General features: G+C 53.8%; 2 protein-coding genes across 5 annotated transcripts; one reads left to right on the forward strand and one right to left on the reverse strand.

Moving 5' to 3' along the window:
• Positions 1-128: 128 nt before the first annotated feature.
• LOC148841374 (polypeptide N-acetylgalactosaminyltransferase 6-like) lies at positions 129-19449 on the reverse strand. Of its 4 annotated transcripts, none has more exons than XM_088912759.1 (11): positions 19257-19449; positions 14722-15299; positions 13134-13306; positions 9426-9575; positions 8626-8860; positions 7597-7714; positions 6718-6918; positions 5809-5940; positions 4886-4987; positions 3453-3605; positions 129-2349 (listed from the first exon to the last, which is right to left on the reverse strand). In XM_088912759.1, exons 2-11 carry the CDS (start codon positions 15222-15224, stop codon positions 2236-2238), a joined length of 1881 nt encoding a protein of 626 aa, XP_088768885.1. In that variant the 5' UTR covers positions 15225-15299; positions 19257-19449; the 3' UTR covers positions 129-2235. The 4 variants fall into 4 exon arrangements, with proteins under 4 accessions (XP_088768885.1, XP_088768876.1, XP_088768893.1 ...); XM_088912750.1 differs by lacking the exon at positions 19257-19449 and adding an exon at positions 19063-19243; XM_088912767.1 differs by lacking the exon at positions 19257-19449 and adding an exon at positions 17920-17954.
• Positions 19450-21472: 2023 nt separating this feature from the next.
• On the forward strand, positions 21473-23486 carry spmip11 (sperm microtubule inner protein 11). Its single transcript, XM_088912791.1, has 4 exons — positions 21473-21563; positions 22516-22659; positions 23176-23320; positions 23438-23486. The coding sequence occupies exons 1-4, from the start codon at positions 21473-21475 to the stop codon at positions 23484-23486; spliced, it is 429 nt and encodes a 142-aa protein (XP_088768917.1).
• Positions 23487-27669: the final 4183 nt, after the last annotated feature.

A 27669-nucleotide genomic window follows, 5' to 3' on the forward strand; every position in this document is an offset into this window, starting at 1 on the left:
AAAGTTCCCATCAGGCAACATGTAAGTCCAATTGAGGCTTCAGGTAATTAAGATCAACTGAAATAAAAACCAATCTGTTTGGGTCAGGAATAGGACCCCTGAACTCAATACACTTCAACACTGGGCTAGAAGTATTACATTTAATAAAATTAGGCCAACTCTATAACAGAGTGCTCATGAGAAAATGAAGCAATTTCTATAGTTATCAAGACCCACACAACTCTCCAACAAGTTACTTGCTTGTTCATTTAAGTAATTAAGAGAGTAACTGATCTTAAAACCAGCTGGCGTTCTGCTCTACCTGAAAAAAAAAAAGATGATTGTTATTTAACTTAATTTACTTTCAAAGCGTAGATCTGTGGATAGTCACATGGTACTGGGCAATAGGTAAATGCCACACTCCAAGGTACCCCAGCAATGCTCCAGACTGGATTTAAACCCAGAGTTCGGATACGATCTGGGCCCTGATCCACAGCACCTCAGATTAAAGCATCTGCAGAACACAGACTTCAGCCTCCTGCTCCACAAGCTCTTTTTTTATGATGCAGCAGGATGTCCACTACGAGCCACCTTCCAGCAAGAGTTTCACTTTGTGAGACGTTTGGCCTAATTGAGCAGGTGGTCTTCCAGCCCCACAGGGGGCAGGATTCTGATTTTCCGACTTATCTGTGCTCTCAGCCTCTTAGTGGAGCTCATTTCTTGTTTGGCTGGGTAAGATTTTTCACAAGAGGTGAATATACACTGACAACTCCTGCTACCAGCAAGGAGACAGCAGGTATCAGAACTAGACTGGATTGGGGCTCCCCAGGACCAGGGCTGGAGACCCCTGGAGTGATGAGGCAGGGGCTCCCCAGGGCCAGGGCTGGAGACCCCTGGACTGACAGGACTGGGGGTCCCCAGGGCTGGAGCCCCCTACTATAAAGTAGAGGCAGAATAACTCCAGTAACCCTGTGAGTAACCCTCCAGTAAGACCAGTCAGTCTGGGGAAGAGGTACCTAGGGTGCCAACAAGGAGGCCTCCAAAAGTTTTTTTCTTTCTCCCAAACAGGTAAGATCACGGGTGCAAGAGCTCCATCTCTGCGCCGCCATCCACTGGGCAGCAGCGGGAAACGACAACGGATTGAGCCGCCCTCAGGCCATCGGCTTCGGTCACCCCATCCCACTCAACAGACCCCGCCCGACCTGGTGTACAGCCCCTTGCGCACGAGAAACAGATAACCGTACTAGCCCTGTGTTTGAAATCAGTCTACTTCTGTGCCATTTATTTGAAATGAGGTCAGGAGCAAGTTAGCCCCTTGTAGTTTTTATTATTCGAACTCAGGGGCCCAGGCCAGCAGGAGTTATACTTCACCATTAAACCATCAGTGTCTGCAGCCGTGAAATCCTAGTAGGCTGTAGGTCCCGACAACCACAGCAGTCTGTTCCTGACCTAACTGAACTCATTACCTCATTAAAAAAGATTAAATCTCATCTGTAATCCCTGTCTGTAAAAATAGGTCACACAACGGCCATCCTAAAGGCCTCCTGGACTGTGGCTCAACAGGAGCAGGGCTGGTCACCCGTTTTAAAGAGAGGTAGCCTGTTCTTGACATAGGATCAATGTACTGTACATGGTTCCAAGGGCGCAATTCCTTGTCCTGACCAGCAGGTGTCTCCATTGAGCTGTCATCTCAAGCCTCCTGATGGTTCTTTCTTGCAGACTCTGGAGGGAGGAGGTCTTTACAGAGGCCGAGCATCTCTGCTTCTTTTGCGCATGGCTTCAAAAACCGCACATGAAGACATCAGCCATCAAATCCCGGCAATCAATTTACTGCACCAGAATGAAGACTGATTCTCACACAAAAACTATCTAAAAATCTTATTATTGCTTGACACAGAAATTTGTCTGGGATGTAGAAAACGGACTAGAATCAAGGCACGAGGTAGAAAAGGAAAGGGGGAGGTCGGCCCTCGGGATCTCCCTTTCAAGCCCGCGCGGACAGGATCCTCATGGGCCTGCGCCTCCTTTTCCAGTGTTGATCCCGCTATCCCAGGGTCTGCTCGGCGTTCACTGCTGTTTCAGGAGATCAAGACATTAGTTCAGCGCCCGTGCGCTTCTGTTTGAACGGCAGAGGATAGGAAGACGTGGCGATCCCAGCCCGTCCGCTCGAGTCCGGTCGCCCCTCCGGGAGGTGCCCCGAAGACGGGGAGGCAGGGGGGAGGTGCCGGAGCGGGGGGGGTGCGTGGAGACGGCTCATCAGCTGAAGGCCCACCGCTGGCTGGGCTGGCTGGGGTCACACTGGCCCAGGCTGGGCTGGCTGTTCAGGAGGGTCAGGCACAGGCCAGAGGCAGGGTTTCTGATAAACTTGTCCTGCAGGGGGACAACCAGACGTCACTCACTCATCCAGAACGACACTGCGAAACTGCACTCCCCTTCACCTCTGACACCCCTTCACCCCTGCTCCGCACTCCTGCCACCCCTTCACCCCTGCTCCGCACCCCTTCTCCCCTGCACCCCTACTCTGCACTCCTGACACCCCTTCACCCCTGCTCCCCTACTCTGCACTCCTGACACCCCTTCACCCCTGCTCCACACCCCTTCTCCCCTGTACCCCTACTCTGCACTCCTGACACCCCTTCTCCCCTGCACCCCTACTCTGCACTCCTGACACCCCTTCACCCCTGCACCCCTACTCTGCACCCCTCACACCCCTTCACCCCTGCACCCCTACTCTGCACCCCTCACACCCCTTCACCCCTGCACCCCTGCTCCGCACCCCTGACTCCCCTTCACCCCTGCTCCGCACCCCTCCACCCCCTCTTAAAGCGCTGGTCTAGTAATTATGGACACAGCCAGCGAAACCCTCTGTCTCACTGGTACAGTATCAATCAGCACTGTTAGAAAAGAGAGACTCCCTTTATAAACCCAGCCTGATCAGAACTGAGTAAGATCTCTACTCATCTTTCTGAGCTCTTAACATCACTTACGAACCTTTGTAAAAATAAAAGTTTTTACAAACTGGAGGGGGGGGCAGTGTGTCTGCAGGGTGTCCGGTCCTGGTCCTGGGGGGTCAGTGTGTCTGCAGGGTGTCCGGTCCTGGTCCTGGGGGGTCAGTGTGTCTGCAGGGTGTCCAGTCCTGGTCCTGGGGGGGACAGTGTGTCTGCAGGGTGTCCAGTCCTGGTCCTGGGGGGGACAGTGCGTCTGCAGGGTGTCCGGTCCTGGTCCTGGGGGGTCAGTGTGTCTGCAGGGTGTCCAGTCCTGGTCCTGGGGGGGGTCAGTGTGTCTGCAGGGTGTCCAGTCCTGGTCCTGGGGGGGGTCAGTGTGTCTGCAGGGTGTCCAGTCCTGGTCCTGGGGGGTCAGTGTGTCTGCAGGATCCATGAAGGGCTGAGCTGGAACAGCCACCCAGAACCAGGCCCGATCCGTAACCTATTCCGGGGCTCCCCCGTGCTCCCGGGAAGCGAGGTGCTCCTTACCGGGGTGAGCACCCAGAGCTGCTCAGGCGCCACGCTGGTGCCGCGCCCCTTCAGCTGGCACTCCTCGACCCGCACGGGCCCCCCCGCGCCGTGCACGCACAGCTGCCTGCCGATGTTGTGCCGCAGCTCTTTGTGGGAGGTGTACTCGAAGTACTGCAGGACAGCAAGAGGACACGGGTCACGGAGAGGCCCCCAGGGGACCGCAGACACGGTCAAGCTCCAGGGTCAGAAAGAATCGGCCCTGCCGAGCACATTTCAAGCCACGGTGAGAGTAAGATGTACGCAGCAACGGGTAAAACCTCCAATTTACATCACAAAATAGACCATGTCCAGGTACGAGCAGCGAGCGCCACGTTCTACAATTCAGAACGAGGCAGGTGCTGCGGCCTGTGACGTCGTGAACAAGCGGGCTTGTGGATACATCTCTTGCTCCAGCAGAAATACTGCCCTTGGCCTCGAGGCGGCCTGACAGACAAATACTACTTGTCAACTCTGCATGCAGATCACGGAGGAACATTTCTGCACTGAAATCTCTGCTGCACGTCCTGTACTTATTCGCTCGTACGCCACCTTACATGAGTCATTACAGTGAGCAGGAAGGGCGGCTCTGTCGCAATACGTGCAAACTCTCGCTCTCGCCAGTGGCAAGACCGACAGTTTGCGACAAAATGGGACCATACAGTGCTTTCACAAAATTTTCCAATATCATCAATTTAGTTTGTTAAGGAGATTTAATGACCGGTCTGAGAAAATGGAACTGCAGTTCCCCTTTAATGAGCCATGAATTCCAATGGATCAGTGACCGAAAGGATCACACAGAGTGGCTGCAAGCAGGTAGAAAGAGAGCCCGTGCCACCACCCCCCACTACTCTCTGTGTAAAGACAGGGAGTCTGTGCCACCACCCCCCACTCTCTGTGTAAAGAAGGGGAGTCTGTCACTACCACTACTCTCTGTGTAAAGACAGGGAGTCTGTGCCACCACCCCCCACTCTCTGTGTAAAGAAGGGGAGTCTGTCACCCCCACTATTCTCTGTGTAAAGACGGGGAGTCTGTGCCACCACCCCACACTACGCTGTGTAAAGGGCCTCCTGTTTGTGCTGTTATTGCTGGGTTCCCATTGTGTCCCCCCAGTCCTTCCAGAGTGGAAGTTGCTCAACATGTTTTGGAAGAATTACGCTCTCCAGGTCTCAGGTCCAGCGGGTCCCTCCATTGGCAAAGCTGCCCTCTTAGACACTCCGCATGCCACTGTGCCAGTGTGACGTTTGCACACCAACAAAGTACCCCCCCACCCCCTACAACCTACTGCACTTCTCATCAGGAGCCCTGTCGCGTGACGACTGCAGCCTGAGCTCCTGGAGCCCGCTGTCCCGGGCAGCGTCAGCCGCCCGCCCAGCAGAGCAGGAGGAGGAAGAGGAGGGCGAGTCCAGCAGTACCTGGTTGCCGCCCATGCCATGGCAGCTGTACATGATGAGAGGTTTGCCACCCTGGTTGTTCTCGCCCACGTCCAGACAGCTCTCAGTGCCCAAGTTCTTCACCTGCACAGGGGAGACAAGCACACTGGCACCCTCACGCACAAGCCCACTCGCAGTCTCCTGGCACCTGGAGGGGTCACTGCTGGACAGATGGCCAGCTCGTCCAGCCCTGAGGACCCCAGGGGCCGGCAGGCAGAACCCCGCAGGACCGCAGCCCTCAGAGACTGGACATGCCCAGCCCAGGAGTGTGTAGGGCAGGAGCTCCTCCACTGCATCTCTCATCGCCAGACTGACTCTGCTGCTGCAGCAACTGAACAATTAAGGCTCTGGCTGCTGCAGAACCCCATGTTGGAAAGATCTGGAAGGGCCATAGTGTAAAATGTGTAGACCAGGAGCTGTCCAGGCCTGTCCTGGGGGGTCAGTGTGTCTGCAGGGTGTCCAGTCCAGGTCCTGGGGGGTCAGTGTGTCTGCAGGGTGTCCAGTCCTGGTCCTGGGGGGGGGTCAGTGTGTCTGCAGGGTGTCCAGTCCTGGTCCTGGGGGGTCAGTGTGTCTGCAGGTGTCCAGTCCTGGTCCCTGGGGGGTCAGTGTGTCTGCAGGGTGTCCAGTCCTGGTCCTGGGAGGTCAGTGTGTCTGCAGGGTGTCCAGGCCTGGTCCTGGGGGGTCAGTGTGTCTGCAGGGTGTCCAGTCCTGGTCCTGGGGGGTCAGTGTGTCTGCAGGGTGTCCAGGCCTGGTCCTGGGGGGTCAGGGTATCACTTTCAGGCACCTGTGGTCCTGAAAGACCTGCGAAGCTCATCCTGGTCTTAAATGCCCTGGGATCAGTTGGCCGACAGGGTTTCGGAGGCGGCCAGGGGGTCCTGCCCCTCGCCCTCCGTCAGGCGCCTTACCGCTCCGAACAGCGCTGGGCTGAGGTCGGGGACGAAGGCCTCGGGGTAGACCGTGTTCAGGTACCAGGTGAAGTTCTTGCACTGCAGCCTCTCTCTCAGCTTCAGCCGCTCCGAGATGTCGCCGAAGGCGTGCTGCAGGGGCGGAAGAGGAGGAGAGGGAGTGAGCGCAAGATCGCCGCGCAGGGCCTGACGCAGACGCACAGGCAGAGGGCTGACAGTTACACCTGGCCTGCTGAAGAGCACTGCACTTCTCCAGTGTCTGGGGTGCCAAAGTCACGTGCCCATCCTGGATTAGCGGGGGCATGACCCCAGGGCCGGAGAGAGGGCCTTGAAGGACCTGGGCCCTTCTGCATCGTAGGCCCTTGGGAAGAAGCATTGTCTGGGGTGTATCAATTTCTATGGCTAGGTGGGTGATAAGAATTTATTCTCCAAGTGCAGCACTGTAGTGCAGTGGTCAACATTGTTGCTGGGGGCCTGGGTCCAATTCCAGACCTGGGGTGCTGTGTGTGTGGAGTTTGTATGTTCTTCCCGTGTTCACCTGGGTTTCCTCTCACAGTCCTAATACATTCTGGTAACTTCACTGGCATCTGGAAAACTGGCCCTGGTGTGAGTGTGTGCGTCTTTCTGTGTGCCCTGCAATGGACTGGCGTCCTGTCCAGGGTGTACCCTGCCCTGCAATGGACTGGGATAGGCTCCAGCTCCCCCACGACCCTGAACTGGATGAAGTGGTTAGGAAATGGATGGATGGATTTTTTTTCCAGATAGCCTATGGTTTTTACATAGAGTATATTTATTCAAGAAAAGATCGTTGTAACATTTGTCATACAAATAAAACAGTCAAATGTTTTCATAGGCCCTTTAGGGTTTGTAGGTGCCTCCTGTGCGACCAAGCTGTGCGGCTCAGCTCACCTCCTTGGCCATTTTGGCGGCATTCTGGTTGCGACGGTAGTAGATCTCCTTGTAGTCGTCCATCCAGACTTCGGCCAGCCTCACCTGGTTGCGCGTGATGACCTGCGTGCCCTTGGGGAAGGTGTGCGGGCTCTTGGTGCGAAACACGTGTCCCACCACAGAGCACGGGATGATCTCCAGCTGGCCACCACACTGCCACACCTGGAGCGGACAAGACAGCAGGGGACCGTGACACAGGTCATTCTCAACTCCACGACACAGAGGGCTACATCCTGGGCCTGGGGGGTCAGTGTGTCCGCAGTGTGTCCAGGCCTGGTCTTGGGGGGGTCAGTGTGTCTGCAGGGTGTCCAGTCCTGATCCTGGGGGTGTCAGTGTGTCTGCAGGGTGTCCAGTCCTGGTCCCTGGGGGGGTCAGTGTGTCTGCATGGTGTCCAGTCCTGGTCCTGGGGGGGTCAGTGTGTCTGCAGGGTGTCCAGTCCTGGTCCTGGGGGGTCAGTGTGTCTGCAGGGTGTCCAGGCCTGGTCCTGGGGGGGGTCAGTGTGTCTGCAGGGTGTCCAGTCCCCTTTCTAGCACCTGTACCTGAACAGTATTTAATCTAATAATGACCAGACAGTGCTCTTGAGAACTGCATTCTCTGGGGCTAGTGTACAGTACATCTCTTATGATACTCTTGATACCCCTAGAAACCAGCAGATTTCTGCAGACTCCCTCTCTTAAATGTCGTCTAGGGAATGAAGCAACTACTGTATGTCCACTGGCAGACTCACAGCACCACCTGTGATACAGAATTGCCACTGAAGCTGTTTAATTGGGGAATGTCGATATGGCAAAATAACTGGAGAAACTGGGTTTTTACACTGTGACAACTGCAAGCACTCACCCTGAAGGACATCTCCACATTCTCCCCACCCCAGATCTCCATCTGCTCGTCATAGGTGCCGATGTGCTCAAAGTAGGACTTGGAGATGGAGAAGAGTCCCCCGGCGAAGGTGGGGGTCCTGCGAACACACCCGGAGAAAGAGGTGACATCTCCTCTCAGCACCCCATGGGCACAGCCCAGTCTCCCTGCTCTACAGCTGACAACAGACCTCAGCCCTGTGATCATGGTTTCACACCAGCCCACTGCAAACACGACCACATCAGCACTCCTGGTCCTGCAGAGATACCATACCTGAACTGTCAATTGAACCAATCAGTAGCTTGACTGGCCTAACTGATGGCTGTCTTCAGTCCTGTGGCCGTTGCAGAATTTGGGAAAGTATATGCATCTAAATCACAGAATTCCCACTCTTGCCAGAATCCGAACAGCTTCCACTCCTACTGTGGAGGAAACTCAATAGACAGGGGATCTCTTGTCACAGCTTGAGGAACGGAGAGAGAGTCTCTCTCGCTCAATAAGGCTGGATGTGTTTTATGGCCCTTATTGTCCATAAATGTCTTGTAATATGTTTGTACTGTAAACATTATATTAATTTAATCCTCTTTGGTGCCACTGTAATTCATGTGTCATGCCAATAAAGCCCTGGGAACTGAAATATATCATTGTTTTGACACACTGATAAAGTTAGGGAAACATGCTAGCTGTTCAAACATCTCATTCTGCAATGTAATTAACCCTCCATCTAGCAGGGAGACTGAGGGGTCACAGCAGGGAGACTGAGGGGTCACAGCAGGGAGACTGAAGGGTCACAGCAGGGAGACTGAAGGGGGATGGCAGGGTCACAGCAGGGAGACTGAAGGGTCACAGCAGGGAGACTGAAGGGGGATGGCGGGGTCACAGCAGGGGGAGATGGCGGGGTCACAGCAGGGGGAGATGGCGGGGTCACCGTGAGGGAGGTTGAATGCTGGTAGGTCACAGTGAGGGTTGGGGAGTGGTGGGTCAGGGCGAGGTGTGGAGGCTCTCACTTACTTGACGGGGTAGGTCTCGTCCTTGCGCCGCCTCCGCTCGTACTCGGGGATGGCCTCCCAGCCGAAGCCCAGGCTCCAGTCGAAGTTGCCCCGGTTGTGGGCCCGGCTGCTGGGGGAGGGCTTGCCGAACTGGAAGGTGTTGAGGTCGATGGTGGTGATGTCGGGGCTCACCACGGCCGTGGGCTCCTCGGCGATCCGAGCCAGCAGTGGCTCCAGCCAGCCGTGGAAGCACTCGCCTGTGGGACAGCGGGGGGTGGGGGTTATAACAAGCGGGGCACACCGCCACACCAGGGAGGGGCCTCACTTTCGCACGTCCCTGCAGGACTCACCCGTGGGTTCACACTCCTCCCCGCACTTTCACTTCCTGCCTGTGGGTGTTAAAACAGTTTGATCTCGGGGAGCAGCTTTTACAGCTACGTGCACTGAAATCACACCCTCCTGGATTATTTTAGGATTTCTTGCACAGTACGTTGTGCAGGGCAGGTTGAGACTCCAGCAAAAACCTCTAGAGAACACACAGCCTAGCCTAGCCTTGGGGACCCTTTCAGTGTTAAACAGGGGTGGACAACTCCAGTCCTGGGGTATCTGCAGGGTTTTGTTCCATCACAGCTCCTAAACAGAGCTGTTTGATCTAGTCATTGATTTATCAGGAGCAGTTCAGCACAGTGCATCTCTCTCCTACCCCCGATCTGCTGTGCAACGTGTCATTCAAGTAGGGCCTGTGCAAAAATACAGTTCAAGCCCCAGAGCAGATGGACTATTCCATTCCCTGCCGGAGGGAGATATTCACTTTTGACTCACAGTGGGCATCCAGGAAGGTGAGCACCTCGCCCGTGGCCCGCTGTGCCCCCAGCAGCCTGGCCGTGATTAACCCCTTCCTCTCCAGCTGCCGCACCACATGCACGATCCCCAGCTGCTTCACGTATTCCTCCAGCTGGCTCTTCAGGTGATCTGGAAGGGTTAAAACTGAGCGATCAGTAGGAACTCCAGACACATCAGCCCAGTACCCAGTACTAGCCCAGCTGGGGAGGTGGGTCTCTCCCCACCTGCACAGCACTTGGGCATTTAAAGTACCGCAGAAATAACGTGATTAAAATCTGGCAGAACAGCCGGAATTTGATGACTTTGTTAATTTCAAGAAACTAAAATCAAGATCTCAGCTCTGAGCCACACACGCATTTTCAAATGCTTTTAAGGGCCAGGAAGGTGAACAAAAACACTATGTCTTTGTGCTCGTGAAGATATATTATTGATGCATAAACCCTCTCACACTGCAAGGGACTATTTCTAAGCAAGTAAAGGTTTATTCCATGCTGAAAAGAGAAGAAAAGAAACAATGTTTTGGCTGTGTCACACCCGAAAAAAGGCTCCACAGCCGAAACACAGCATTTCCTTTCTTCTAGTTTCAGCCTGGAATAAACCTCTACTGGTTGCTTCGCAGCCTACAGTACGCCTGCTGACGCAGCTCCCTGCTTGCACTATTTCTAAACCTGGCTTCTGCTTTTAAGTTCAAACATGTCAAACTCTGCTGGATCAGACCTGCTATTCCCTCCCTGCGGAGACTCATTTGACCACAACGTGAGAAACTAAGAACTGAACAGGTAACAGTGGGAAATCCACATAAACACGCCAAACACGCTTCTTCAGAAACACAGCTGTGGTTGTAAGTTTGCATACATTACGTTATCTCCGGTCCAGAGACCTGATACTGAGGAAAAACAAGATATACAATCTTTTCAACTGAAAAATTCAACAACAACAACAAAAAAGGATATAGACAATTCAACTCTCCAAATTTAAAAAATGTTAATGAATTAAAAAAACTATACAAAGTTCTGTTTCACACCGATTCAACTGTCTTACTTCCAACCAATAAACAGGAAAGAGAGCTCTCCGTTAGTACAATTATGAGTATTTCTGCACACAAGTCTGCAAGAATACTTTTAATGAAACTAGCAATACTAATACACAACTATTTTACTATGAGAACACATATAAAACTGGACAAGCTGGACAAACTGGGAATCACCGATTCAGATATATGCATACAAACTACATGTACTGTATACTACCGATAATCACTTCCATGCCATCTGGCTCTGCCCACCAGTTCAGCAGTTCTGGCAGGAACTGGTCATAAAAATATCATTTCTTTTGAAAAACCGCATTCCTCTATCCCCTTCTCTAGGTTTGCTAGAGATCTTTGACCATTCTACTGCCCAGAGCAAAGCAGTAACACCTCCCCCGTACTCATTGCACTAATCACAGCAATGGCTAAAGATACGAATAGAACATATATCACTGGAAAGAGAAAGCCTACGTCAAAAAAAAAATCACATTGGAAAATTAAAAGTAATTTGGTCATGACTGATTTAGATCTGCCAGTGAATTCATACTCTCCGTGCTCCGAGCATACACACTAAAACCACATACACACCACACACCATGACATAAACCTTCATCCTCTTTACTTATTCCATCTCACTTACTCCCCCCCGCCCAGCAGTAGACATCCTTCTTTGCACCTCTAGCAACTCTCATTAATAATGCAGCGCTTTCTCAATATTCTCCTTGCCTGGACCAGCTCGGATGGTCCTATAAGTCGGGTCTTGAAACAGATCATAGGCTTGCACATGCCAATGCCAACAGGACATTCCTAGAAGGCTTGGGAGCACAAACGCATCAAGGAGGAAGGAAGACAATTTACACCGTCCCAACGTAGTGACATGCTCACAGAGCACTGCAGGAAGTAAGAAAATGTTGGAAAAACAAAATATAGAGCCATCATCACTACCTATTGCACACAGTCCTTTTTGGAAAAAGAAGGCTGAAGGCTGCGCAGTGCTGCGTGCGCTCCATCCATCACCGTGCCTGCAGAGTCTGCAAGTTCCTCTGCTGGCGTGTTCGCTTCAGCTTGCTGTAACCGAGCTTTCGAGTTTCTTCAGAGACCGCCAAGGCCGCTCATGACCACAGCCAGCCAGTTCCCAGGCCAGCCCAGCTGGTGCTTCACGCAGCTCACCGAGGCCCCTGATTGAACTAGCTGCTTTTAAGAAACAGGAGGCTCTTTGTATGGGCATCTGTACTGCTTTTGTGTAATGAAAGGCGCTATATAGGAAACGGTTATACAGTCTTCAGCATACCACGCCCACAGAGAGCAGCTAGAGGCAGCCCACCGTTTTACCAGCAGCCAGTCTGGGCAAAACCCACCCAGTCATCTTGTGGGCATGTCATCTGAGGATGCCTCTTGTACAGGAGAAAAGAGTCGGCACTGAAGATGAGCTATGGCTCCTGCCATGAGGGGGCGCTAAAAACGAGACTGGCGCATGTCCATTCCCACAATTCCTCGGGGCGCCTTTGTGTTGCACAAAGAGGAAGTTTGGATGGGAGTACAGACACCTGGTTTTGATTGGTTTATACAGCAGGCAGGCGGTATTCTGTGCAGATGGGACTCTTGCAGTATCCCAGTCAAGCTCCATTCCATTCATATCCAGAAATCCAGTAGATCTTTGACATGATCCAGTGTGATCCGCTGCCTCTGAAGCTAGGATCCACCCAAAGTTCATTTCGGTCGATTCATGCATGAGCCGGGTAAAAGCGTCCGTGCAATGGTCCCAGTTTTTAGAAAAGTGTCAGCCAAGGAAATGAACGCAGCCCACTGGACACTCGCCTCTCACATCTCGCTGGTGAGCTGGCCTCGGAGAGCAGAGCGCAGACATTCAGGGGTTAAATATCCCAGGCGTTCGCAGTGACCAGCCGTGCACGTGGAGCGGATCTTGAACACACCAACAGAAGCAGTGTTTCCATCCATGATTAAAGGGCTACCAATAACTCGATCATAAAACATATTAAACTAATAATACTATCACACAGTCACTCCTTTTCCTCATTAGAGGTAATATCCTGCGCTGTTTGCTCACCTTATTGCACACAGGACCTCATTAACAATGTCCCAAGAGCAGAGTGAAGCCAGTTCCTCCCGGTCCCCTGTCCCTCCCTCTGTCTCAAGCAAGTCTGAACCCCGGGGGTCTCCCGTTCACCAGGTTCCACTGACTGCTGATAGGGGTTCAGGAGCTCAGGGCTTCCCCCACCCCAGCCCACCCCACACCCCGTTACTGGAAATCCCAGACTGGAAAGCAACCCTGAGCTCAAGCCAATCAAGGGTCAGCAAGAGGGGCGACCCCAGGGTCTGCCTGCTGTTTCCGACAGCGAGACCGGGCGTGGCGGACCCTCTGCCTCCTGCAGGATCTCTCCGCCATGCTGTTCCGCAATTCCCGTGGTCCGACGCGGACCAGCCCCGGCGCAGAGCTAAGCTCTTGTGCCGAGCTGACTCACTGCCAGCTCAGCCTTGAGAAACACAGACTGCGACAGGCGGCCACTTGCACGCCGCCATCGGCTGCACAATTCTAGCCTGGCAGGTATCGGTGGAATACTTGACGGTCATTAATGGTAAGCCTCTGGAGTCTAGGCTGCAGGAGCACCCAGCGGGCGCCGGCGCGATGGGAAGCTGACCTGCGGTGCTGGCGTCGTCCACCAGGATGACCTCCTTCAGCAGCGCGGCGGGAGAGCTGTGCAGGACGCTGTAGACGGTGCGCAGCAGCGTGGACCAGGCCTCGTTGTGGAACACGATGATCACGCTGGTGCTGGGCAGCGGCGGGCAGCGGCGGAACTTGCGCTCCACACACCTGCCGGGTCCGGGGGGGGTGAGGGGGTGATCAGAGCCATCGGGGGGGCACAGTCGAGCAGGAGCAGCAGCAGCAGCATGAAGGAGGAAAAGGACAAGAGAGTAAATGCTCTGCAGCACAGGCATTGATAGCGACCTCTTTCTTTAAACAACCAGAGAAGTCAGTGGACTCGGTTGTCCACACATCCACTCTCTAGACTGCTTTGTCCAGTGCAGGGTCATGGGGGAGCTGGAGCCTATCCCAGCAAGCAACAGGCACAAGGCAGGGTACAGCCTGGACACCAGTCCATCACACACACAGATACACACACACTCACACCAGGACCAGTTTTCCCAACAACAGGTCTTTGCACTGTGGGCAGAAACTGGAGCACCTGGAGGAAACCCATGTAAACTCAGGGAGAACATGCAAACTCCACACAGACAGCACCCCAGGTCTGGAATCGAACCCAGAGCCCCAGCACTGCAAGGCAGCAATGCTGACCCCTGCGCCACCATGCCATCTTGTTATCAATTTATGTTTTATTAAAATCAACAGCCAGGAATATTCTGAATAGGATCAGAAAGCTAAAGCACACACCCTCAGGTGCAGCTGTCTGGTTCACATACCTGGCTGTGGATTGGCTGGTGTGCAGAACGCCGGCTAACCAGGTGGGAAAACGACATCCCCTTGTGATCTGTGTGAGCTTTGTTTTTCCAGGATTTCTTGGCGTTACTTATTAAACAGGGACAATGACTGGGAAAGTGCTGAAAAACTGTTCTCTGTTGTGTGCTCTGGTGTGGGCAGAAATATGAATGCCCTAGAGGAACTATACTAGCGCTGGGGCACAGACTCGGCAGAGAGCGCCCTGCAGGAACTGCGCAGGAGCACAGACTCGGCAGACAGCGCCCTGCCTGTACCGTGCTGGGGCACAGACTCGGCAGACAGCGCCCCGCAGGAACTGCGCAGGAGCACAGACTCGGCAGAGAGCGCCCCGCAGGAACTGCGCAGGAGCACAGACTCGGCAGAGAGCGCCCCGCAGGAACTGCGCAGGAGCACAGACTCGGCAGAGAGCGCCCCGCAGGAACTGCGCAGGAGCACAGACTCGGCAGAGAGCGCCCCGCAGGAACTGCGCAGGAGCACAGACTCGGCAGAGAGCGCCCCGCAGGAACTGCGCAGGAGCACAGACTCGGCAGAGAGCGCCCCGCAGGAACTGCGCAGGAGCACAGACTCGGCAGAGAGCGCCCCGCAGGAACTGCGCTGGGGCACAGACTCGGCAGAGAGCGCCCCGCAGGAACTGCGCAGGGGCACAGACTCGGCAGAGAGCGCCCCGCAGGAACTGCGCAGGGGCACAGACTCGGCAGAGAGCGCCCCGCAGGAACTGCGCTGGGGCACAGACTCGGCAGAGAGGGTCAGAGAGCAGGATTTGCACTCACTCCGGTGGCCTCGTGTCCTCCCCCAGGCTGCGATGCAGCGAGATGCGATCGCTGGCGAACTGGTTGAAGCAGTGTCTCTGCATGCCCTCCTCCTTCTCCTTCTCCTCTTCTTTGGAGAGCCCCTGCATCTGGAAGGCCTTCCCATCAGCCCCCAGGGCGCTGGGGTCCTGCGGCGGACGTGGCAGAACAGGTTTCAGCTCAGCCTGGCTGTAGAACCCGGGAGCGCAGCGCTCAGCCTCCCCAGGGCGGGCCGTGCGCTCCTCCTCTGGCTGGGGGGCGCGGATCTGGAACCGCGGAATGGAGTCGCGCAGGTTGTTGACGGCGCCCATCATCATGTCAATCATCCGCTCCTTCCTTTCGGCCAGCTCCCTCAGCCAGGGCTCCTGGGAGGAAGTCCCACCTCCCACGTCCCGGTACAGAATGACCAGGGTGATGAGGAAGATGGCCCCCCCCAGTACAGCCAGCTTCAGAAGGGAGGTGCGTCGCCGTAGAAACAGCCTCATCCCTGGTAGCTGCGTCGCAGAGAGGAACCACACTGGACCGGACTGGACCGAAGAATACGGTCTCCTAGCGTGAGGCTGTGAGGAAGGAAATTAATAACCAGATTAATAACAACAGTGACACCAGGAGTGAGAGCAGATAACACAGGCTGCAGAATTCCCACATCTTCCCATCCACGCATCTTATAACCACTTCATCCAATTCAGGGTTGCTGGGGAGCTGGAGTCTATCTGGCCAGACTGTTAACTGTTCTTCTCAATTGACACATTTATATTCTTAGGATCAACACTCAGTCTGTCCCATCAGTAGCTGCTGCAGCAAAAACAGTTCAACACCGTGTTGAAGAGGATGGAGAGGACCGTGTGTATCCACACACTGTGGCATATTCTTATTCTTACGATTGTTATTATTATCCATTCATCCATCTTCTAACCACTTCTCTAATTCAGGGTCATGGGGAACCTGTCGCCTATCCCAACAGGCAGCGGGCAGGACAAACCCCTGGATGGGACACCAGTCCATCACAGAACACACACTCACACCAGGGCCAGTTTTGCCAGGAGACAATTAGCCTCCCAGAATGCCTTTGGACTGTGAGGGGAAACTCGACCACCTGGAGGAAACCCTCACAAACATGGGGAGAACACGCACACTCCACACAGACAGCACCCTAGGAATTGAACGTACAGGCAGGGCGCTCTGTGTCGAGTCTGTGCTTCAGCGCCAGCGCAGTTCCTGCAGGGCGCTGTCTGCTGAGTCTGTGCTCCAGCACCAGCGCAGTTCCTGCAGGGCGCTCTCTGCCGAGTCTGTGCCCCAGCGCAGTACAGGCAGGGCGCTGTCTGCTGAGTCTGTGCCCCAGTGCCGTACAGGCAGGGCGCTCTGTGCCGAGTCTGTGCCCCAGCGCCGTACAGGCAGGGCGCTCTCTGCTGAGCATGTGCTCCAGCGCCGTACAGGCAGGGCGCTCTGTGCCGAGTCTGTGCCCCAGCGCCGTACAGGCAGGGCGCTCTGTGCCGAGTCTGTGCCCCAGCGCCGTACAGGCAGGGCGCTCTGTGCCGAGTCTGTGCCCCAGCGCCGTACAGGCAGGGCGCTCTCTGCTGAGCCTGTGCTCCAGCGCCGTACAGGCAGGGCGCTCTCTGCTGAGCCTGTGCTCCAGCGCCGTACAGGCAGGGCGCTCTCTGCTGAGCCTGTGCCCCAGCGCCGTACAGGCAGGGCGCTCTCTGCTGAGCCTGTGCTCCAGCGCCGTACAGGCAGGGCGCTCTCTGCTGAGCCTGTGCTCCAGCGCCGTACAGGCAGGGCGCTCTCTGCTGAGCCTGTGCTCCAGCGCCGTACAGGCAGGGCGCTCTCTGCTGAGCCTGTGCTCCAGCGCCGTACAGGCAGGGCGCTCTCTGCTGAGCCTGTGCTCCAGCGCCGTACAGGCAGGGCGCTCTCTGCTGAGCCTGTGCTCCAGCGCTAGCATAGTTCCTGCAGGGCCATTCATGCCTTTCATGTCTCTGCCCACACCAGAGCACACAACAACAGAGAACAGTTTCTCAGCACTTTCCCAGTCACTGTCCCTGTTTAATAAGTAACGCGCCGGAAATCCTGGAAAAACAAAGCCCTGCTCACACAGATCGCAAGGGAATGTTGTTTTCCCACCTGGTTAGCCGGCGTTCCGCACACCAGCCAATCCACATCCGGCTCCAGAGGCTCTCCCCTGGGGCAGAAGACACGCTGTCTCCCTGGCTGCCCTGTTGCTTTGGGAAGACATGGGCATGTGACCCAGCTCCAGGTGTGTGCTTTCCTGACAATAAACAGCACTGTTCTGTTTAGTTTCTCAGGCTTTTCAATCAAATAAAATGTAACTGGAGAACCCTCTTCATTCCGGAGTGCGGGAGCAAATGTTAATACACAGCACGACTGGGGAGCTTGTTCCACACTCCCACCACCCTCTGTGTAAAGTAATGCCTCCAGTCCTAATTGGAGAATCTCACCCAGCCATTTCTTGAAAGATGCCAGTGTACGGGCCTGAACTACATGGTTGGGCAGCTTGTACCACACTCCCACCACCCTTAACGTAAAAAGAGGTGGCTCCTGTTGGTAGTTTTACATGCACATCCCCCTAATGTCCTAGAACTAGAATTATTTCTATTCTCCCTCTCCTTCTGCCCTATCGATCCAACAGACCGAGTCAACAGCAGAGGGCGGAGCGGGCTGGGAAAGGGTTAATAACGCCGGCGGAGCGCGAGCTTCCGAGCGGCCCGGCCGGCAAGTGCTGCCCAAGCGCCGCGCGCGGCCCGGCGCGTGGCCACGGCCGCGAGGTCAGCCGACGCAACAGTCCGGACGAAGCGCGTCCGCGGCCCTCCAGGACCGCGTCGCCCGGCAGGAGACAAACGACAGGGCCCGCTCTGTGACCTGACAGCGAGCGGCCGACTCCGCGCGTTTCAGGAGGCTTGCCCCGCCCGCTCCTGGCCCCGGGTCCGAGCAGACCACGAAAACATTCGTGGTCAACAAGCGCTCAAAAAACGACGGATAATACATGGCCCTCGAACCCCCCCCACACACACACACACACACACACACACACACACAAACAAACAAACAAACAAACAAACAAACAAACAAACCTCCGTCTTTTCTCAGAAACACAAGCAGGTACCCTCGGTTACACCACTTCACCCACACGAATTCCTCTACAAAGTGGGATCGCGCCGTGAATACCTTTCTGCCTGCTGGGATATCAGCCCGAAACGACACCTTCGGCCTTTTGCTGACGTGTTGATAACACAATCAACCCGGATACGTCCGGGACACGCAGCCAGGGTGTACCCGCTGCACCTCCCGACCCGAACCGGGCGCTTCTGGTTGGTTTTCAAAGTGAGAAATTCGGCTCCGATGTCGTGCGCTGACAAGGGTCGGATCCGAAACGTGAATCAGATTCCTCCGCGGGCTGTGTGGGGTCTTCTACAGCTCTTCCAGTGTTTGTTTGTCTTAAGGGACAGGGTGTTTGAGCGTCTGTTTTTCTTCGGGGGGGGGGGGGCACAGGTCGAGCTGCTCCTCGACTCCTGTTCGCTAAACTACATTCCGAGAAGCTGGAGACGCGCTCCAGGAGATCCGTGTAGCTCGCACCGGCGCTGGCGGATCTTCATTCAGATCCCGTTCACTGAACTCCCAGTCGATCTCTCCCGGGCAGCCTGCCGCCGCAAGGTGTTCGTCTTCTAACGAAAACACCTCATTTATCACGCGTATTCGCCACACAGCTCGCGTCAGCCCTCAGCACTAGCCTCCACGCACGAACAGGAAATTCGTTTTTAAATGAAGAAGAAGAAAAAAAGCGAAGCGCAAGCTGAAAATACCCCCCCCCCCCGGCGAGCTCAGCAAAATTATGAGACGCCTCAAAGAGTAGAATGATCAACCACGGCGTTTTTACTGTGCCAAGACGACGAGTTCAAGGCGCTGCGCCTCACTTTCCCAGCGCCACCTGATCGTGATCGATGTGATCGATCGCTCGCAAGGCGCTGGAAGAGCCGGGATATCGGGGGCCTCACTCAACCTGCCCGCCCGGCGGACAGCATGCGGCCGCGAGCCAGCGCGACGGGCTCGAGAGAGCCTCGAGACCCACGCGTCACCCCCGCGATCACCAAGTCCCAGATTTCTCTTCCTGGAGTCGAGGCGGCCGAGCTCATCGCTGCCGCCACTTCACCGAGGCGCCGGTACCTCGGGGGCTCTCCGCGGCCACCCGAAACACTTCGCGTTTTAGTACAAACACTCGTTTTCATGAACCACTCAGACTGTATCACGGCTCACCACTCTTACGCGTGGGATACAGTTATACTACCCCCCCCAGGACAGGGAGTCACGCACCTTCGGGCGGAAGCCCCGCAGAGCGGCACTTCGGAGAAGTTGGCCGGCGGCCGGAGTCCTCGACTTCTTGCCTGGGAGCAGGCTGTCTTCAGCCCCGGGGCTGTGGGGCGGAAGGAGCTGCGCACACGCGCGGAAGCGGAGCCGACCGTGACACGATCGCGCGCTGATGAAGACGTCGCAGGAGCCCGACTTACCTGTAAGCCGCTCCCACAGCCGGTCCCCAGGCGGGGGGGGGCAGTTCTCCCTCCACGGGTATCGGGGGGGGGCAGGACAGTGCACGGGGCGTCACCTGCTCTCGTACCGGCGATGAGGGACCGCGGGGGTGCCGGCGACTTTCGATTTCTTCAAGTGTCAAGCCGGAGGAGGCGAGCTGTTCCTGTCTGCAGTGCAGCTCACCCGCCGGCTTCGCAACAGGTGCAATTATTAACTCAGTGTTCTCCCGGGTCCTAAGGCCACCGCCATCATTATTATTATTAATATCAATAATAATAACAACATGCAGCTTGCGTCCCTTATACTTTAACCCAATCTAGTATAAATAAGTTACAATAAAGAGAGCTCCTGAAACCGATCTTAATTTTCTAGGTTTGATGCATTATTTGGTTAAGTGGGTGATGTTCTTTGAATGTAGCCTAGGAATCGGGTGTCGTCATCGTATCCGATTAGCAGAGGAGTGCGGAGAACATTTCCTTCTTCATTTAATTAAAGGTCACAAAGGCCTCGGTACAGTTAACGAGTCCCATCAACCCAATGGGCATGAATTATAGATGGAGGAGTGTCTCCGATGTCAGAATCTAGTCGCTGTGGTGGTCAGATTTACTCGCTCTGAATGGGATCAAGGCCGCACCAGCGCTCGCCTCTGCGACGGCGAGCCCCATCTCTTGCCCTGACGGCTCGTTTCGGCTCAGCCTTGCAGCTCGGACAGCGAGTGTCGCTCCAACGCGCAGCCCTTGCCTGCTGCCTTGCGGGGCGTTGTGAAAGTACATCGCCCCTGGAGGAATTCGAAGGGAGCGTGTTTCACGATGGAGGCACAAGAGGCCGGCTATCTGAGTGCACGGCTGGCAGGAGACGGAGATAGCGACTAGAAACGACTGGGACGCGCAATAAAATGGGCAACTGCAAAACCTTGAAGGAATCACCTGCTTTTATTTTGTTATCCCTTAACTTCTCCCTGGCTTTTTCTCTTACGACAGTGTCAACTGTCACAGGCGGCGCACCTGAAACCCGAGTCTCTCCTAAAATGTATTCAGGTGCGCCGGCGTGCGGTTAGAGAGCCAGATCCGGCAGCACACGGATGTTTGCCTTTGCGATGACCGCAGTCAGGCCACCCCCCTGTGCCTGCCTACCCCTCGGCCACGGCTCTCTGCCCCAGGGCGCCGTGGCCTCCGCCTCCACCCGCTTTTCAGCTCTTCCTCCCACACCTCTGCAAAGCGCACATTCGCCCGGGCAATCCGAACGTTAGCAGTCGGAGGTGATTTGTTAAGCAAACGACGTGGAGAGATTTTAGGTACGGTCGTGACTGGGGAGGTGACGTCAGGACGGGCTTGTGGCGGTGTTGGGAATCTCCCTTTCTGATATTCTGGGTTCGGGCTGTGTGGCCCCGGGGGGGGGGGGTGAGATCAGCGTGCCTGCAGAGTTCCTAGGCCAGGCCATGCTTCCGGGCACTCGTGGTGTTTATATCTGCTCCCTTTCGTGCTCGGCGTTGTGTCCCGTGCTCGATATCACGGTTACTACCTTAATTAGGCCTCCGTACGAACGTTCCTTATCTGTGTCCAAGTATAAACCCGACTGGGCATCGCGCACTGCACATCGCCTCCAGCGGCCGTGACTGGATCGGGAAGCTAGAGACTGCGCTAACCCTGAGCGCTGGCGTTTCGCTTTGCACAAGAAGAGAAGATTCCCCTCTCTTTCTGCATTCTTGCACTGTAAAGCGAGCGACAAAATCGACCAGACCACCCGGATGAGCAGACTCGAGCAAACACGCGGAAACACGACGTTTTCGAAGTACTTGTATATAATTTGTACATCAAATGTACATACATTTGTAAAAATAAAAAGTACAGTTTGTACATTTGCAAACATCAGGAATTATTCTCTGTTTTGATCAAAGCCAGAGTGAGTTAGAGGTCATTTCGGAAATTCAAATTCAAAAACAATAGCACTACAGTGACTTAAACACTTGTTACAATAGAAAATTGATTTCCCCGAACTTCAGGAAGCACACAATCCAGAACTACCCGGCCGTCATGCACGCACACAATCCGGCTCAGTGATTGGCCCACACCAACGTCAATCAAGCAGTGGGGCCGGTGTCCGTTGCTATGGCTACGTGGTAAACGGTGCGCGAGAATTCCAGGAACTGGCTGCAGCCTTACACTCGCACCCGAGCTCTGGTACCGACAGCACAAACATGGCCTTTTTTGGCATGACATTTCTGGGATATCAAGACCCATTTGGATCCAGGCGTCTGTCGCGGCTGCAGAAAACACAGTATGATCAGGGTAAATCAACTTAACATGATAAGACAATCAAAGCAAATTAAAATACTGTGCTGTACTGGACATTTAATCGCGTTATTCCGCGGCGCTTTCTGATTGGATTACTACGAAACACGTAGTCTGATGTAGGAAAGCTTCACTCGTGTGAGTTCGTCCTTATAGTATCGTGAGAGAATCTATGCGAGAGAGACCGCTATGAAACGCTGTGGTGTAAACACACTGTCCAGGACTATAAATGTGCACGGCCGCGGTGTGACCACGCGAAGCTTTGAGCTGCCCAGGGTGCGAGGCGGGTGCCGTCAGCTCCCGACCCTGTGACCGTAGCGGAACGGAGCAGACAAGAGCACGGGAGAGCCTGCTAGCGGGGCTCTGGTGCTCGCCGAGCACGGTCCGCTGAACAGGTGGAGAAAATAGTCAAGTCGCAGAACGAGCCGTCCCTGGCTTCAGCCTTGTCATTATAGATGCAGAATGTGTGATTGGGAGACAGTTTGTACAGTCTCCCTAGCAGAGCCGTTCATGTTCACACTCACTGGACAAAATATCAGGAGCTACCTAATATTAAGAACAGACCCCCCCAGTAGGGGGCAGTGTGTGTGTGGGGGGTTGGGTTGGAGGAGCAGGAGACAGACTTCCAGCACCTCACTCCTGCTGGGAACCAGTGGAACCAGTGGACCTGTCCAGATCAGTCCCCACACACCATCTCCCTCCTCTCACCCCCAGCTCAAGGCTGTCCTGCTGCAGGAATGGGATGGGATTGGGCTGTGGATACTTCAGATCCCTGAGGAGTCCCTCAGGCTACAGCCTGTCCCAGCTGCTCTCAGATCTTCAACACATTTCTCCTTGGTGGTGGTGGGGGGGGGTCTAATATTTTGGCCAGGACGTTATCTACATCGTTATCGGACAGTAAGCCTTCTTCTGCTCCATGTGACCTCTGTCGGTGTGGCTGTGTCTGCAGAGGGCGACGGCGTGGGCGGGCGCCAGCGGGGTACCACGCTCCCTCCAGTCCACCCAGCGCCGCGCCAGGCCCTCAGCTGCGAGCTGCACCGCGGGAGCCAGGAGAGATACCAGGAGCTGGTCAGGCGGGCACGGACGCCAAGATGTAGGCTGCGCCCCTAACCTCCTCCCCCCTTCTTGTGTCGTGCTATCTGCTTCCAAAAGATGGAAATCGGGGGCCCCCCAAGAGCAATTTGGGGATGCGTGGAGGACGTGTTGGGCGGGAGGGTGGTGCAGTGGTCAGCATGGTTGCCTTGCAGTGCTGGGGCCCTGGGTTCAATTTCTGGGGTGCTGTCTGTGTGGAGTTTGCATGTTCTCCCCATGGTTCACAGGGGTTTCCTCCTGTAGTCTAAAGACATGCTGGTAGGTTACTTCGCTTCTGGGAACTTGGCCCTGGTGCGAGTGTGTGCGTGTGCGTGTGGGCCCTGCGATGGACTGGCGTCCCATCCAGGGTGTACCCTGCCTGTCCCTTGCCTGGACAGGCCCCAGCTCCCCCACTGCCCTGAACCACATAAAGGAGAAAGTATGAGGGGGGAGTGGGAGTGGGAGTGGGCTGACGGACAGCACTGCCGACACTAATGCAGTGGGAGGGAGAGTCTGACTCTCTGCTGTCTCTCCGAAGCCCCTAACCAGATTTACCGGGTGCCCCTGACGGACAGCCAGCGCTATGGCTGGTGGCTCTCGGGGAGTGGTCAGCCCGGCAGCGAGGGCAGCGAGCCGTGGACCTGGGTACGACGCTTCCCGCAGAGACACAGCGAGATGACGAAGTACGCAAGGGGGGGTGGGAGCTCTCGTTCTGTTCCGATTTTCCCCCGAAACAGGGTATCGCCGCGCCCCTCTGACCTGCACCCCTCCGTGCTCTCTGTCTCTGTCGTCCTGTTCAGGTTTGTGAAGAGCATGTCCATGACCCATCGGGAGTTCAGCCTACACTGACCATCCCCCCCAACGCCTGGAGACCCCCAAACCCACAACTGCAGAAACCAGAGCCACCCAGAACCCTCCACTGCCAGCCTGTTGGTTTGGAGGACCAGAACGGGCAATCCCCGTGTTTGGTGCTAAACTTCAAGACTTTCCTGTCCTAATTGGAAATTGGAAAAATTAAGGTGCATTTTACTAAAAGAGCCCATTACCAAACAGACTAGATGGGCTGAGTGACCTCCTCTGGTTTGTACCCTTTCTTGTGATCGTAAGAACAAATGCATCAGATATATGTACATTTTTCAAATATCTTGCTGGTTTCAGAAAAGACGGAGACCCTCAAGGGGAGGCCCGTCGCACTCTAGTCCGGAAGGGGCTACAGATTGAACAAGGACTATCTGTTTGCCTTCCCCATTGCACCAGTAAGACAGTAGTATACACAGTAATAGCGTTTGGGTTACCCAATCACTTTCAGGCCTGGGAGGAATGCTTGATTACTCAAGACAGGGATGGTCTTGTCTCAGCTCGATCAGCTGCTTTCCCTCTGCTTCTTCAGCTCGCCGGGAGAGCCACTCCCAGGCTCCGATCTGCTGTGATAGACACACCAGCACCCACCAGCGGTTTTCACTTCGCCTGACCAGTCGCAGGTGTTGCAGAACATATTCAGACGATGAGTCAGACTCCCAGACGGCAGCTTCCTGTGTCTCGCACCTCAGCAACGACACCTCTTCCTGTTCTGAAGTCTGTTGTGCCCATTCTCTCATTGCACCCCACCTCCTGCAGCCTGTCTGGCTTCGCTGGCAACAGTGACCCCCCCTCCTTGACATTTAGACCCTGTTTCTTCCTGCCTGCTTCTTCAAGTTTTCTTCTTTCCCTTAGTCCTCAACATAGTCAAATCTCTGTGCTCTGGCAGTGTGCACTTAAAGCAACTGCTGTTTTACTCCCTTAAAGCTGTTTGAACATGTTGCTCTCCAATTCATTAATCCTGTTCCTGTAAATGGTGGCATGGTGGCACAGTGGCTAGCATTGCTGCCTCTCAGTGCTGGGGCTCTGAGTTTAATTCTAGTCCTGGGGTGCTGTCTGTGTGGAGTTTGTATGTTCTCCACGTGTTCGAGCTGGGTGCTCCGGTTAAAACTAATAAAACCTGGACTGTGGGAGGAAATCAGAGCACCTGGACAAAAACCCACGCAAACACACTGCAATGCTACCCACTGCGCCGCCGCGCACACACCCTCATAGACAACAAAAGGAAGAGCCACTGCTGCCCTCTAGAGGAAAGAGGAGGTATGACATGAAGTTCAAGTACGACATCAAGAGGGCCATACTAGCATATAGAAAGACATAAGTAATAGGTTTATGCCATGCTGAAAAAAAGAAGAAAGAGAACACAACGTTTCGGCCGTGGAGCCTTCTTCAGGTGTGAGAGAGACAGGGCAGTAGGCAAAGGTAAAGTAGCGGGAGAACAAAGGCTGGGAGGGAGGAGGAGTGAGAGGCGGGAGCAGGGGACAGAAAGAGAGGCCAATCAAGAGGTGTGAAGCCAGAATGGGTGCAGAGAGGTGTGAAATGAAACTTCCAATGAATGGAGAAAATTTAAAAGAACAGTAGTCTGTCGTTAAGGGAAGGGAGAATGTGTGATCCTAGCTGCAGAATAATTTTGGTTTCGGTGGTCTTTCTGATGTATGAGTTCGGAAAACCGTCTTTGAGAACACAGACGGAGAGATTAGAGTGGTCGTGGCCGTCAGAGGTGAAATGAGAAACAGTGGGCTTGGAGAGATCTTTAATCTTCACAGCCCTGACGTGTTCTCTGAAGCGGTCTCGAGTCTCCTTCCTGTTTCTCCTGTTTCTATTTCTTCTTTTTTTCAGCCTGGAATAAACCTATTACTTGTTCCTTTGCAGCCTACGCATGCTGACGCAGCTCCCCGCCTGAACTATAGAAAGAAATGGCAGTTCAGGCGGGGAGCTGCGTCAGCATGCGTAGGCTGCAAAGGAACAAGTAATAGGTTTATTCCAGGCTGAAAAAAAAGAAAAAGAACACGTTTCGGCCGTGGAGCCTTCTTCAGGTGTGAGGGCTCCTATTACTTGTTCCTTTATAGAAAGACATTACCTTAGTATTATTTTCACAAAGTGAGATATATCCAGGTCTCAAAACACCTTAACTCACACTGTATTGGATCTAAGTATACCGTTAAGTGAATGTCTTGAATAAGCAACTTTGAAAAAAACTAAAACTTGCTATTCCTATCTAAGAAAAATAAGAATGCACTACACAGGTAGGAATAAAACCCAGAGCACACCAGGCCGGACAGATAGCCCTTGTCTAGGTGTGTGTGAAGAACAGAGCAGCAGGACAGTAGTCTTGAACGCTGTTGGCTAACTCCTAGGAGAATGAGAAGGATCTACTGTTGCCGGGGGTATAGGAAGAGCACTATTTTAAGTATCTTAACTTTGAAGTGCCAGTAATGCAGCAGCGCCACCTGTTTAACGGTCCTGGTCCCGAACAATCCGAACTTCTCGAAACGGATCGGGACTCAGACTCGGCTCTGGGCCCGAAGGCAGCAACTGCTGCAATTCCGTGAGTTACCCTCAGGCATCCTGCCAGCACTGACATCATTAAAAATCACAACAGATGCACCCTCAGCTGTGTCTCCTTCAATGCTTACCTTTCACTACTTTCTCTACTTCAAGTTCCTGTGTTTCATTAATGAAACACAGGAACTTGAAACAGTCAAGTTCCTTAATGAAACAGTCTTTTCTCTCACAATTAAACCAGCATTCACCAGCTGTGCACTAGTCGTGCAACAGATCGTTGATAGTATTTAAATCAGGAGAGGCCGTGCAAATTAGAGCAGTGTTTAATTAAAACATTTTACAGGTGCATTCTAGTTTTCCCAGGTTCTGTCAGACTTGTCATCGTATCAGGGCGGCACTTAACCATCTACATTCTGCAATGTTTGGCATTGATTACCTCGTCTCCACTCGGCTCTGAAATCCTGATTTGCCTCCAGGGCATCATGCTTCTCTGGGGCCTGTTAGTCTATAGTGTCAATACCAACCATCTGAATAAGCAAGCATCTGTGTCAGGCCCTGCACGATTACCAAGAGGAAGCTACGCCAAATACAGATTTGCTATGTGTTTTTGTTTTTTTGATTGTACGTGTAGAATCTGTAGGTTGAGTCTTGTTCCTTACAGGCGTGGGATAACTAAGCCAGGAGTGTCACAGGAGAAGTCTGATGACACTTGGTTTTCTACCAAGGAACCCTGGGAGAATTTTTCAGCATATCTCCCTGTTGTGTTGATTTGTATGTCACTTTTCCCAGCAAAGGACCCTTCCAAAACGTTAAGCAATTCTTTCAAAGGATGAAACAGACCCATATATTAGGGTTTTCAATCTGTATTCCAATTCTTTTCCGATACAAACAAAAATGTTCATGAAAACCTATGTGACGCTCATGACTTACACTGCTGTCCTCTCAAAATTTCATTTGACAAGTTAATACCTGTCTACTGATGTATACTAAATATCCCAGAATCCACTTCATCCAGCACATAAGAACATGAATTGCGCTTCCCGTGAGTTTTCTTCCTTTGTTTTTTAAATAAGATACACCCAAACAGACTACACAAACCAACCCTTTTTTTTCAAGGGGGAAAAACATCTTTTTTATTTTTTTTCTCATTGTCTTATTTCATAATATGACTGTTTCTGTATAGAAATGCCAAACCTCTCCTCGTCTTGTCTTGAAATTTGTGGGAACTCGACTCGTTGAATGCTAGGTGGCACTACAGTAAAATGGACAGAGTCCCTTGGGTTTTAGCAGAAATCCCCGTTCACTCCATCCCAACCAAAATACTGACATCAAGGCGTGACGGCCAGTGTCCTGTGGGCTAGCTTAGAGCAGGGGTCCCCAGTCCTGGCTCTGTGGAGCCTCAGCCTATTAGATGTATAGGTCACCTGTGATCCGCTGATGAATCAGACAAGTGATCTGATAAGAGAATTCTAGTCCTTGAAGGCTGAAGATAATGTAAGAGTTTAGTTCTGCATGATTGCTAAAATACTTTTTTCAACTAATCACCTGTTTAATTGATCACAAGGGAATTGATCCCATATTCTTTAGACCAGGGTGCTTTAATGGTGGCCCCCAGATCCTGCAGGACTGGGGCTCCCCAGGAGCAGGGTTGGAGATTCCTGCCTTAGAT

Source organism: Atractosteus spatula, chromosome 1, assembly GCF_055471065.1.
Source record: "Atractosteus spatula isolate fAtrSpa1 chromosome 1, fAtrSpa1.hap1, whole genome shotgun sequence".
Classification (NCBI taxonomy): Eukaryota; Metazoa; Chordata; class Actinopteri; order Semionotiformes; family Lepisosteidae; genus Atractosteus; species Atractosteus spatula.